At 39.5% G+C, this 14,279-nt stretch overlaps 2 protein-coding genes across 4 annotated transcripts; one reads left to right on the top strand and one right to left on the bottom strand.

The window, feature by feature from the left end:
- Positions 1-38: 38 nt before the first annotated feature.
- Positions 39-2,111, bottom strand: cdc26 (cell division cycle 26 homolog). The gene is made up of 3 exons (XM_056404327.1): positions 1,975-2,111; positions 1,006-1,099; positions 39-716 (listed from the first exon to the last, which is right to left on the bottom strand). The coding sequence occupies exons 2-3, from the start codon at positions 1,084-1,086 to the stop codon at positions 504-506; spliced, it is 294 nt and encodes a 97-aa protein (XP_056260302.1). The 5' UTR covers positions 1,087-1,099; positions 1,975-2,111; the 3' UTR covers positions 39-503.
- prpf4 (PRP4 pre-mRNA processing factor 4 homolog (yeast)) lies at positions 2,050-10,545 on the top strand. 3 transcript variants are annotated; one of them, XM_056404318.1, is made up of 15 exons: positions 2,050-2,132; positions 2,829-3,055; positions 3,150-3,336; positions 3,738-3,825; positions 4,074-4,153; positions 4,606-4,699; positions 4,863-4,957; positions 5,099-5,157; positions 7,669-7,792; positions 9,035-9,124; positions 9,236-9,358; positions 9,487-9,594; positions 9,786-9,904; positions 10,117-10,223; positions 10,319-10,545. In XM_056404318.1, exons 1-15 carry the CDS (start codon positions 2,071-2,073, stop codon positions 10,403-10,405), a joined length of 1,650 nt encoding a protein of 549 aa, XP_056260293.1. In that variant the 5' UTR covers positions 2,050-2,070; the 3' UTR covers positions 10,406-10,545. The 3 variants fall into 3 exon arrangements, with proteins under 3 accessions (XP_056260293.1, XP_056260295.1, XP_056260296.1); XM_056404320.1 differs by having other exon boundaries at positions 2,078-2,132; positions 2,797-3,055; XM_056404321.1 differs by lacking the exon at positions 2,050-2,132 and adding an exon at positions 2,192-2,209.
- The last annotated feature ends 3,734 nt before the right edge of the window (positions 10,546-14,279 follow it).

Below are 14,279 nucleotides of genomic sequence, written 5' to 3'. Positions count from 1 at the left end.
TTATCTTTGGTTTAAAATAAAAACGTTGAACATTATACGAGGGTTATAACATGTTTATTTTTTAACTTTTGTAAAAACTTTGTTAAATGTTTGTTTACCAAATAAAACATCATTTTACCAAATTAAAAAAAATGAATTCATCACAACAAACTGAGTATTTCAGAGTGAAATAATTGAAATCTGATAAATTCACTGTCAGTCACTGTGGTGTTTTCACTTTTTCTAATTAAAACTTTTTTTTTACGAATTTGGGAGATAAAATGTAAAAATGAATAAATTTAAAAAAAAAATGTAATATCTTGGAATGAAAATCTTCTGTGTGTCTCCAGCTGGTTTTATTATAAAAGAATATTTATACAAAAATTTTGAGGAAAGGGACGTGACATTGATTAATTTTCCGGCTTTTATTCTGAAATTTTTTTTCTATATGTTGTAAACGTCCCATAACAACAGAAACTAAATAAACAAACCACCTTTTCTCTTTAAACATTATTTTTATTTTATTAAAACTGTAGACTTCCAAATAAGGTCGGCAGCGTTGCTGGTTTGGGGTGGGGCTTGTAGCCGATTCGTTCATTGATGAGCTCCGCCCTCGTCACTGCTGTGGAGGAAGATGCTGAGGCTGACGCTCCACCCCCGATGATGTCAACACTGATGACAGATGCCCCGCCCACTCCGCCACCTGACTCCGCCTCCTCTCGCTGACGCTTCCTGGCCTAAAAAAACAGAAAAAAAGTAAGACTTAGCTGACCAGACCAGAAGCTGGTCTCTGATCCTCAGGTGGAGCAGTGGCTCTGGCCGTCACAGGTAAGAATACACCTGAGCTGTTGTTTCACGTGAAGACAGACAGTTATTAATTAGTATGTTCATAATATGTTAATTAGCGAGTTAATGGTCAGAAAAACTCTGTCACTAACAGGATGATGAGTTTGGTGTTCACAGAATTGATTAGTGATGACAGTAATGACTCGTATTGACAGTATTGATCGTGTTAGTGATTTTGACCTCGAGCTCCTTCTTGACACTCTCGAACTCCTCGGTGTCGTCAATCTTCAGCTCCAGACGAGTCGGTTTCCTCCTCAACATCTTCTGTTTTCTTCTGTTGACGTAGAAACACAAACATCACATCAGAGACAATGACATCATCTGTTCCATTGGCCTTAGAGGACCTGGTTTTACCAAAACCAAAGGATCTGGATCGAAAGGCTCAACCCTCCGGCAGTGCTGTAGTACCAGTACTACTAGAATGTAGTTCTACTAACATTTATGGATTCTTTCTTTTATGGAAAGTACTGAATCCAGTCTGCATCCAGGACCGAATGTGTTTATTTCATCTTAGTTTCTCAGTCAAACTCTTTATTTCTGTTTATATTTGGTGTTGAGTTTTAGAAAGCAATAAACCTGCATTCAAGCACAAACAGACATTTCATTTAGTTCTCATTTAATATTAATCATCTGATTGAGTCCTACTCAGGATAGATTGATAGACAGATACTTTACTTTAATTATCCCCTAGGGGAAATTCATGTAATTATTACACAGAATCAGCTTAAATATTAATTCCAATTAATCGGCAGTCAATTTATAAAATCTGTCAGATAAACCCAGACCTTCTGATTTCTTTTGATTGACTCACTGATTACTGAATCATAAAATACTGAAGTACACTATACACCATTGTACATGTTTACTTCAGTATACAACAGTACATAGCTGTTTACTCCTGTTTACTCCAGTATACACCACTACATACCTGTTTAATCCAGTACACTCCAGTACACACCACTACATACCTGTTTACTACAGTATACACCAGTGAATCTCGGTGTTTCTTCCTGTTTCAGTCTAACAGTAAACGGAAGCTAAGCTAAGCGGCTAACGTCTGTTTAAATCTCTAAACCCGGTAAATTAAACTGGAACTGACGAACTTTATAACACGGGCCCCGTAGTTGTGATAAAGGTGTGTAACGTTACCTGACAGCTGTGATGTTGTTTTCCCGGGTTTTTTTCTTTTTCTGTTTGTGTGCTACCGTTGTATCGACCGGAAAACAACCTTTGACCCGGAAGCAGATGACGTGTCTACATCCGGGTCACGGAATTGAGAGACTCCGACGCTTCGTTTGTCTTCGGCTGTAAGTTTGTAAATTCAAAATATTTCAGCATAAAGTTTATTAACGGACTGTTTCACACCTGCCGTGTGTCTGCTCAGGTGTGTGTGACGCTGGATAAGTAGCCGTTTGAATGCTAATATTAATGCTAACATAGTGTGTGTCACGTTTTCTCGTGTTCTTCCTTTCATCTCCTTTTCTCCGCAACACCGAACTAAACCTTTTTATTCGCGCCAAACTCCGGTAAAGAATCGTATGATTTTAGTCTGTTAGAACCAAATCCCTTAAAATATTTCAAAATGAAACAGTTTCTGTGTAAATGATTGACATGTGATCATAGAGTCTGGAGGAAACAGTCTTTGAAATGTTTCCTCCACCGACTGTCTGCACTTACACCTTACTTAGAAAATATTCTTGCTTTGTTATTTTATCAAAAATTGTTCCAGACCTCTGATGTTATGTAAAATTCATACATGATCATACAAGATATTTGCTATGTTATTATGCCATAATCAAAATCATTTTATTTTTAAACCCTGTTGCTATATTGGTAAAAAAAACAGATTTAATTTTAAGTTTTTTCTTATTATTTTTTATACAGAAATGAGCTTGTTTTTTGTTTTCTCTTTTATTAGTATTTTTAACCCGTGAAAAGTAAAAACTACATTTATTTTGTATTTACTATCAGATCATTTTCTGCTGTGACCTTTTTCCCGGCAGCCTCTGGGTGCCACAGCAGCAGCAGTACAAGAAGAAGAAGAGGGAGTGTGTGAAAATGTCAGACGAAGAGGACGCGGCTCCAGCCGTGAAGAAGAGTCGTGTGTTCTATGGAAGCCTCGAGGAGAAAGAGAGGGAACGTCTGAGCTCAGAGATGGCAAGCAACGCAATGTCAGGAAGTGATGCGGTGAAGGCGGGGATAGAGGCGGGTAACATCAACATCTCCTCAGGTGGGTCACCTGTTATAAACTGTGTTATAAACTACAGGTGTTTCTTTTTTACTTGTGTGGTGAAAATGAGACTATTTCCCATGATGCCATGCAGGAGAGACTCTGGAGATGGAGGAGCGGGTCAGCGAGCGGCAGCAGGAAGCGCTCGCTGAGTTCGAGCGGCGGCGGCGAGCACGACAGATCACCGTCTCCACCGATGACGCAGAGGTGAAGGCCGGTCTCCGGGCACTTGGAGAGCCAATCACATTGTTCGGAGAGGGACCAGCTGACCGCCGGGAGAGGTGGGAAAATAAGACTTTTTTAGTTTAAACTTGATTTACATGTTTCACTGAATTAGTTTTAAATAAAACATAGTTTCGGTTTATTTGAAGAGTAACAGGAAGAAACAGGATCTTTGGTCTTAATCAGATTTCACTGAAGATTCAGACGTTGGAAGAAAACTAAATGACAATGAATCTACATCAGTTCAGTCCAAAACAAACATCACAAAATCAGTCTGTGGTTCAGAGGGGACACGGTTTTAAAGTCAGGTACATTCACAGTTTTAATGTGTTGGTATCAGGAAATAATCTATATAATTGCCTATGTCATTAAATTAAAAAAAATGCAGATATCACAGGTAATTTTCCTAAAATTAAACTAATTAATTTTGAAATAAAGTTTTTCCGATGTTTGTGTTCAGGCTGCGAAGTGTCTTGTCTGTGGTCGGTCCAGACGCTCTGAAGAAGTCCAGGAAAGATGAAGAGAGAGCTAAGAGATCACAGGATGAGGTAAGTACACAGAAATACACTGAAATACACTGAAATACACTGAAGTACACACTCAAATACACTGAAGTACACACTCAAATACACTGAAATACACTGAATTACACACTCAAATACACTGAAGTACACACTCAAATACACTGAAGTACACACTCAAATACACTGAAGAACACAGGAATGAAATAAAGAAAAAGATCACTGGATTGAACAAAACTGTAAAAATGTAACCTTTTCTTTCTGACCAATCACAGTGCCAGCAGACGTGGTACCACGAGGGCTCCGTTTTCCTGCGGGACGCCCGGCTCTGGTTGGCCAAATACTCTCTGCCACGGTGAGTCAGCAACAAACTGACTGATCAGAGACAGAGGAGGACCAGAAGCATTTCTCAGTCGTGTTGATATAATCATTTCCACATTAAACACCATCAGTTAGAAGTCCACACACCTCACTACCTGTTTACCTATCCATCAGCTCACCTGATGATCAGTTTACCTGCCTATCAACTTACCTGATGTTCAGTTCCTCTGATTTCCTCTCTGATCTCTGAGTATTTTGCTGTTCTGAGACTCTGCTGTCCGCTAACAATCCCACAATGCAACACTCTACAGTTGACACTAAATGATGATGACCAGTAACTGTGTGTGAAATTGAATTGACTGCTGACCATTGAGTGATAAACACATGTAGCGAGAGAAGATTGTAACAAACTGAACAAGAGTCCTAAATACCGGAGGGATCTGATTGGCTGTGACTTAAAAGCTCCTGCTGTGATTGGTCTGTCAGGGCGATGAAGCGTCTGGAGGCTGCACGTGCTCAGAGGGATGTTGCCGAGGCAACCAGGACGATCCGGCAACAGGAGCTGCACAAGAGCCTGAGGGTGAGACGGATTTAATTTCATTAAAGCACAAATCAATAAATAAGAAGAATTCATCAAAGGGTATTATTTCGTATTAATGAGTTTCTATTATTAATAATATTAATTATATTGATTAAGGATTTAAAAGAGATGGTTTTAATCAACATTTCGATTGGCTCTTCAGAATCTGAACAACTTCTGCAGTCAGATCGGTGATGATCGACCAATCAGTTTCTGCCACTTCAGCCCCGACTCCAAGATGCTGGCCACCGCCTCCTGGTAACAAGCCACACCCACTGTTAGCATTAGCAGTAGCACACAAAGAGTTAGCATAAACACACACAGGGACAGCATTTGTTTTTACTACATGTTTACATCATGATGAAGCTAATGCTAACATGCTAACCCCTCCCCCGACAGGAGTGGTCTGTGTAAGCTGTGGTCTGTCCCTGACTGTAACCTGATCCGAACACTCAGAGGTGGGCTGAGCCTCTCATTTTCTCATTTCTGAATTCACTGTCAAGATAACTTTATAGATGTATATGGGGGGGGCGGGGTGGGGGGTGGGGGGGTTCTCAGCAGCGCAGAAAGGGAGACTGGTCAGACTTGATGAAGGATGAATGAGACAAATACAGAAGAAAAAACCTCATCCAGAGTCCAGACCTGGTTCAACTTTCATTACCAGTCTCTGACTGTCCCTGTCCCAGGCTAAGTCCAGACCTGACCCACATAGACCACATACAGTTGTGCTTGTAAGTTCACATATCCTGGCAGAAATTGTGAAATATTGGCCATTTTTTGGAAAACATGACTGATCATGCAGAAAACTTTTCTTTGATTTGGGATAGTGGTCAAGTGAAGCCATTCATTACCAGATCATTTTGTTTGAACTTTCTAAATCATGATGATAACTGAAACCACCCAAATGGCCCTGATCAAAAGTTTACATACGCTTGAATGTTTGGCCTGATAATATACACAAGTTGACACACAGTTTTAAATGGCTATTAAGGGTAAAAGTTTCCACACCTGTGACCTGTTTGCTTGTAATTAGTGTCCGTGTAGAGAGAGTCAATGAGTTTTCTTAGCTTTCGCGAGACGCCTGCATGTTTCACCCAGGGCTGCACTGACTTTGCTGGAAACTGAGTCATGGGGAAAGCAACTGTGAAACGACCTGCGAGAACAGGTAGTTGAACTTTATAAATCAGGAAAAGGATATAAAAGATATCCAAAGATTTGAGAAAGTCAATCAGTAGCGTTCAAACTCTGACAAAGAAGTGGAAAAATTAGGGCATCTGTTGATACCAAGCCACGGTCATGTAGACCAACAAAGATTTTAGCCACAACTGCCAGGAAAATTGTTCGGGATGCAAAGAAAAACCCACAAGCAAGTTCACTGACATACAGGCTTCTCTGCAGATACAAGATGCACAATAAGAAGGTGCTTGAAGAAAAATGGGCTGCACGGTCGAGTTGCCAGAAGAAAGCCGTTACTATGCCAACGTCCAAAAAATGCCCCCTTACAATATGCCAGACAGCACAGAGACGAGCCTCAAAACTTCTGGAACAAAGTCATTCGGAGTGATGAGACCAAAATTGAACTTTATGGTCACAACCATAAACACTATGTTTGGAGAGGAGTCAACAAGACCTATGACGAAAAGTACACCATCCCTACTGTAGGTGGAGGTGGATCTCTGATGTTTTGGGGGTGTGTGAGCTACAGTGGCCCAGGGAATTTAGAGTGAATACAGCATGTTAGCAGAAAGTATTGGAGGACAATTTGCATTCACCAGCCTGGAAGTTGCGCATGCGACACACTTCCAACATGACAGTGATCCAAAGCATAAGGCCAAGTCGACCCTCCAGTGGCTACAGCAGAAAAAAGAAGGATCTGGATTGGCAATCACAGTCTCCTGACCTCAGTATCATTCAGCCACTTGGAGATCTCAAATGTGCAGTTCATGCAATACAGGACCTGGAGGCTTTTTGCCAAGAAGAATGGGAAACTTTACCACCTGAGAAAACAAAGGGCCTCATTCACAACTATCTCAAAAACTACAAGCCGTCATTGATGCTAAAGGAGCAAATACACCGTATTAAGAACTATGGGTGTGCAAACTTAGGAACAGGGACCATCTCAGTATTTTCTTTATTGTTATGTTTTGTTTACTGATTGTGATATTCTGTGATGCCTCATAGTTGTATTTGAATCCCGTTAAAAGTAAAAGAAATGTGTTTTGTGTGATCACTCATGTTTTCTTTAAAGAATGGCACACATCTTACAAATTCTGCCAGGGTATGTAAACTTAAGAGCACAACTGTTGACCTGAAGAGGACAGTTCACAGACACTTCCTGTCCAGTCTGAGTCTGAGAGGACCTGTCAGGAGGACTGAGATGGACTGACCAGATCCAGGTTCAGAGCCTGTAGAGACTCAAGAAGACCAAAGTTGGACCTGGGTCCGACAAACACCTGGATTAAGAGATTTCTATTTGGATTTTTAATAAATTTAGTTTATTTCACTTCTGTGAATCAGTGAAGGGTCTGAATGTGTCCTGAAGTCACTGTCACACACACACACATCATATATATGATGTGTGTGTGTGTGTGTGTGTACACCATGTACAAATATACACACTGTATATGATGTGCAGTTTTATTTCCAACTGTTCAATAATCTATATTATTGATAAGGATTATAATCAAATTAATTCAAAGTTGATGAATGATCATTAATCACATATCATCATATTGATATATACATATATTTTATAGTTGTACAATAATAATTTTGATCAGTCACTGTAGATCATGTCTCATTTCCTCAGTTTCTATTGATTACGAACCATTTAAATATTAAAATATATTTAATGTCAGTTTTCTCAAATGTAAAGAATCAGAAACTCATTTAATTTGATTTCAATGTGAACACGCCCTTTATAACTGAGACTCCACCCCTGTCTGTCCCTGCTCTCTGATTGGCTGAAGGACACAACACCAATGTGGGTGCAGTTGTTTTCCGCCCACAGGCTGGAGTCTATCTCGACCAATCGGATGTCAGCTTGGCGTCGTGTGCAGCTGATGGGTCTGTGAAGCTGTGGAACCTAAAGAGGTAAGAGATAAGGAGGTGAAGAAGGGAGGACACGAGGAAACACACAGAGAGGGAAGGGAGGAGACAAGGAGGGGAGGATGGAAGGGAGGGAACAAGAAGACATGGAGTGAAGGAAGGAAGGGGACGAGGAGGGAGGGAGGAGACACGGAGGGAAGAAATGGAGGAGAGAAGGAAGGAAGGGAGGGAAGAGACAAGGAGAGGAGGGAGGGAGGGGACAAGGAGACATGGAGGTAAGGAAGGGGGCTAAAAAGGAGGGAGGAGAAACGGAGGGAAGAAAGTGAGGAGACAAGGTAGGGAGGAGGGGAAGAAGGAAGGGAGGGAACAAGGAGACATGCAAGGAAGGGAGGGAATAAGGAGACATGCAGGGAAGGAAGGGAGGGCAGTGTTTCCTCTAGGATTTTTTTCAGCAGTGGGGGTAGAGTCAGTGGCAAAGTGGGGGGGGTAGAGTCAGTGGCAAAGTGGGGGGGGTAGAGTCAGTGGCAAAGTGGGGGGGGGGGGGGGGGTAGAGTGGCAAAGTTTGCACCCAGGCTCATCTCTCTCCCCTGCACCTTCACCCAGCTCTCCCGCTGCTCTGCTCTGCTCTCCTCCACTTTGTTTAACAACTCCTCCCTGTCTAATGTTACTTGTCTAATAAGATTACATTAAAAGTGTAGCTTAAGTTAGCTTAATGCTATCAATTAGTTTACCCAAGTTAGCGTCACTGAGTTGGCTAATAAGTCTACCTTTTCTCCGGTAATTCGCTGCCTTATTCCTCACGACTACACTTCTCTGACTCTCACCTGGTGCCTGACGTGACGTCACTTTCAAGGCCGCGCTCTCGCGAGTAATTAACTCCAATAGGATCCCCCAACCACCCCACTCCCTCCCTCCCTCCCTCCCTCCCCTCCCCCCGCTGTTGCGCTCATCATCACACAGGCTGTGAAGGTGGAGAGATGTGGCGGTGGTGCATTTGCGACAATAAAAAAAAAAGAAAAAAAAAAAAGAAAAGAAATTTGAAGGCGTGGCGGCTATGATTTAGCAGTGGCGGGCCGCCACTGCTAAATGAATGTAGAGGAAACACTGGAGGGAATAAGAGGTAAGGCATGGAGGAGACAAGGATGGAAGGGAGGAAGGAGACAGGAGGAAACAAGGACTGAGGGGGTGAGGAGTCAAGGGCAGAGACGAGGAGGGAGGAGTGGAGGACCTGAACTTCCTGGTTTTATAACAGTACAGTTTATAACTGTACATTTCTGGTTGCCATAGCGACGAGCCAGTGGCGGACATCGAGGGTCACAGTGAGCGGGTGTCTCGGGTGTCATGGCATCCATCTGGAAGGTTCCTGGGAACAACCTGGTAAACTTTACTAATACACACTCTGAGTATTTGTACACAGTAACTGTGATGTTTCTGTATACTAATACACTGTGTGTGTGTGTGTGTGTGTGTGTGTGTGTGTGTTTGTAGTTACGACAACTCGTGGCGTCTGTGGGACCTGGAGGTTCAAGAGGAAATCCTCCATCAGGAAGGTCACAGCAAAGGAGTCCACGATCTTCACTTCCACCCTGACGGGTCGCTGGCTGCTACTGGGTAACATGCTACACTGTACTACACAGTACTACACTGTACTACACAGTACTTCACAGTGTACTAGACTGGATTACACTGGACTACTACACTGTGCTACAGTCTGTACTCTCTGGCTTTCGTCCAATCAGAGGGCTGGATGCGTTCGGCAGGGTGTGGGACCTTCGGACTGGACGCTGTGTTGTTTTCCTGGAGGGACACCTGAAGGAGATCTACAGTCTGCACTTCTCCCCCAACGGGTCAGCCAATCAGAGATGAGCACACTAAAAACATAGCCAATCAGAGGAGAGCGGTTTAGTGTAAACTGAAAATAAATTTTACAATAAAAAACAAATATAAGATCAGATGTTTTTGTAATTTTACACTTTTATTTGTTGAAGTGCTTTCTAAATTTTAAGAAATATTTGTTTGTGGTTTTCTGTTCTCTCAGGTATCACCTGGCGACAGGAAGTGGTGATAACACCTGTAAGGTTTGGGAGCTGAGAAACAGGAAGTGTCTGTACACAGTGCCGGCCCACCAGAACCTGCTCTCTGCTGTCCGGTTCCAACGTAAAAAGACACCTTTTATTTTTGAACATTAAAATTATTTTTAACGTCATTGATATATTTGATGAATTTCTTTGCTCGGTCTGTCTTCTTGGTCAGTTTTTCTTTAGCTTTCTTCTTTTTTTTTAAACTTTTTTTCCTCCATTTAAATAAAAAAAATGTGTCTTTATTTCTTGATTGTATCGCTGACCTGACTTCCTGTCTCTTGTTTCTAGCTACAGACGGTCACTTCCTGTTGACAGGAGCGTACGACAACACAGCGAAGGTCTGGAGTCACCCTGGCTGGACGCCGCTGAAAACGCTTGCTGGACATGAGGGGAAGGTAAGAACACAGTGCTCTGATTGGTCCGTTTGGACGCTGCTGCTGATTGGTGGAGACGGCTCCGGTATGTTAATGTGTCGTCTTTTTGTTTCCAGGTGATGGGTGTGGACGTGTCACCTGACGGGAAACTGATCGCAACCAGCTCCTATGACCGAACCTTCAAACTCTGGCTGTCTGAGTGATGTCATCAGTGATGTCATGATGATGTCATCTCACAGCATCAGCCAAAAATGACACAATTTTTTTCCCGGATAGTAGAGAAGTCACAAATGTTTGTGTTGTTGTTTTTTAATGAAATAAAAGTTTACATTTTTGAATTATGTCTGATTGTTTTTGTCTGATTCTTTGAGTCATTGGTTGTAAGTATTACAAACAGAAAAACTTGGTTATTAATGGTAATAAAAAATCTTTTAATAAACAAATAAACTATGTAATTCACTGATCTTTATGTCCAGGGATCAATCAATTGACCGATCGATTCTCAGAGGGAAGAGTAGAACAGCTTGATGGCCACAGGCAGGAATGATTTCCTGTGGCGTTCTGTAGCGCAACGTGGGGGAATGAGTCTCTGGCTGAACTTGCTCCTGTGGCAAGGGTATGAAGAGTTGTCCAGTATTGTCCTTATCTTGGACAACATTCTCCTCTCTGACACTTCCTCATCTCCGAGTCGGGCTGGTAGGCGAACTGGAGGGGGTCCAATAGTTATCTGACTATGAGGGCTGGAGCTGATCCAGGATGAGTCTCTCCAGGGTCTTCATGATATGTGACGTCAGCGCTTCGGGTCTGTAGTCCTTAGGGCCACTGGGACTAGTCATGACGTCTTCCACAGCACTTAGACCTTCTGAAGACCCAGGCTCAAACTTAAGACATAGTGAAGCACTCCACATAGCTGGGGGCACAGGCTCACACCGTACTTCAGACTTGCCTGAGTGGAGTCTCTTTAGCGGTTCCTAACCTGATCAGCAGTGATGCACAGTGTGGAGGTGACATGTGGGGGAGGGGTTGAGGTGTGTTGGAGAGCATAGTCAGCCTGGTAGCTGTGATAGGAGGTGTCGGAGGGGCCATCACAGAAGGATGAGGGGCTGCAAGAAGGGTGAGGGAGATATAGTGGGGTAGGTCCTGCTTGAAGATAGGCGGCAGAAGAGAGAGTGGGGGGTTGCGCCAGGGTGTAGGTGTCAAATCTCTTAAAAAATAACTATATTATGAGCTTCTTATAACTTTTTATACCTTACTATACTGAGTTTTTATGCCTTGCTATACAATGTTGTTTTTATGACTTACTATACTATGATGTGTTTATGCCTTACTATACTTTGACTTTTTTATGACTTTTCATGCCTTACTATACTATGACCTTTGAATATCTTTTATTCCTTATATAAAATGACTTTTTCATGACTTTTTATTGCCTAATATAATATAATGTTTTATGACTTGCTATGCTGTGAGCTTTTTAACTTCTTATGCCTCATTATACTGTGACTTTTATGTCTTAATGTTCTATGACTTTTTATGACTTTATATTCCTTAATATACTGTGACTTGTTATGACTTTTTATGCCTTACTATACTATGACTTGCTGTACCTTGCTGTACTATATTGTTTTATTGTTATATTGTTTTTATGACTTTTTATGCCTTACTATACTACAAGGTTTTTATTACTATTTATGCCTTGCTATTCTATTACTTTTTGTGCCATGCTGTACTATATTGTTTTCATGACTTTAATACCATACTATAGTATGACTTTTATATCTTATTATCCTATGACTTATTATTCCTTACTATACTATGACTTTTTATGTTTTACTATAGTATGACTTTTTATACCTTACTATAATATAAGATTTTTTTTACTTTTATGCTTCACAATAGTATGTGGTTTTTATGACGTTCTATGCCTTACTATAATATGACTTTTATATGACCTTTTATGCCTTACTATACTGTAATGTTTTTTATGACTTTTTATGACTTACTATAGTATGAAATTTTATGCCTTACTGTACTATGTTGTTTTTATAATTTTTTATGCCTTACTATACTCTAACCTTTCATACCTTACTTTAATGTAATATTCTTTACTACTTTTATGCCTTACAATACTATGACTTTTTTTTTTTTTAAGTATTTTTTTGGGGCTTTTTATGCCTTTAATAGATAGTACAGTAGAGAAAGACAGGAAATGGGGAGGCAGAGAGAGGGGGAATGACATGCAGTAAAGGGCTGTCCGATGCAGTATTCGAACCGTCCACTTGAAGCCCCAATACTGTGACTTTTTCAGCCTCACTATACTATGATGTTTTTATGCCTTAGTATACAATGACGTTTTTATCACTTTTTAATCCTTACTACACTGACATTTTTATCACTTTTTATGCCTTACTATACTATGACGTTTTTATGATTTTTTATGCCTTACAATAATATAACTTTTTATGCCTTACTATAATACAACTTTTTATGCCTTACTATACTATGACGTTTTTATGACTTTTTAAGACTTACTATACTATGACGTTTTTATGACTTTTTAAGCCTTACTATACTATGACGTTTTTATGACTTTTTAATGCCTTCCTATAATACAACTTTTTATGCCTTACTATAATATGACATTTTTATCACTTTTTATGCCATACTATACTATGACGTTTTTATGACTTTTTATGCCTTACTATAATATGACGTTTTTATTACTTTTTATGCCTTCCTATAATACAACTTTTTATGCCTTACTATACTATGACGTTTTTATGACTTTTTAAGCCTTACTATACTATGTCGTTTTTATGACTTATTATGCTATACTATACTATGACGTTTTTTATGACTTTTTAAGCCTTACTATACTATGTCGTTTTTATGACTTATTATGCCTTACTATACTATGACGTTTTTATGACTTTTTAAGCCTTACTATACTATGTCGTTTTTATGACTTATTATGCCATACTATACTATGACTATTTATGCCTTACTATACTATGACGTTTTTATGACTTTTTAAGCCTTACTATACTATGTTGTTTTTATGACTTTTTATGCCATACTATACTATGACTATTTATGCCTTACTATACTATGTCGTTTTTATGACTTTTTATGCCTTATTGTAATATGACTTTTTATGCCTTACTATATTATGACTTTTTATGCCTTACTATACTATGACGTTTTTATGACTTTTTATGCCTTACTATACTATGACGTTTTTATGACTATTTAAGCCTTACTATACTATGACGTTTTTATGACTTTTTAAGCCTTACTATACTATGACGTTTTTATGACTATTTAAGCCTTACTATACTATGACGTTTTTATGACTTTTTATTCCTTACAATAATATAACTTTTTATGCCTTACTATACTATGACGTTTTTATGACTTTTTATGCCATACTATACTATGACTATTTATGCCTTACTATACTATGACGTTTTTATGACTTTTTAAGCCTTACTATACTATGATGTTTTTATGATTTACTATAATATAACTTTTTATGCCTTACTATACTATGTCGTTTTTATGACTTTTTATGCCTTATTGTAATATGACTTTTTATGCCTTACTATATTATGACTTTTTATGCCTTACTATACTATGACGTTTTTATGACTTTTTATGCCTTACTATAATATTACTTTTTATGCCTTACTATACTATGACGTTTTTATGACTTTTTATGCCTTACTATACTATGACTTTTTATGACCTTTCATGCCTTGCTATACTATGACTTTTTTTGACTTTTTATGCTATACTATACTATGACTATTTATGCCTTACTATACTATGACGTTTTTATCACTTTTTATGCCGTACTATACTATGACGTTTTTATGACTTTTTAAGCCTTACTATACTATGACGTTTTTATTACTTTTTATGCCTTACTATACTATGACTTTTTATGCCTTACTATACTATGAATTTTTTCATGACTTTTTATGCCTTACTATACTATGACTTTTTATGCCTTACTATACTATGACTTTATTATGCCTTACTATACTATGAATTTTTTCATGACTTTTTATGCCTTAC

This window comes from Seriola aureovittata, chromosome 18, assembly GCF_021018895.1.
Source record: "Seriola aureovittata isolate HTS-2021-v1 ecotype China chromosome 18, ASM2101889v1, whole genome shotgun sequence".
Taxonomy (NCBI): Eukaryota; Metazoa; Chordata; class Actinopteri; order Carangiformes; family Carangidae; genus Seriola; species Seriola aureovittata.
The sequence above is the reverse complement of the archived record's forward strand: the minus strand, read 5'-3'. Positions and strand labels throughout refer to the sequence as shown.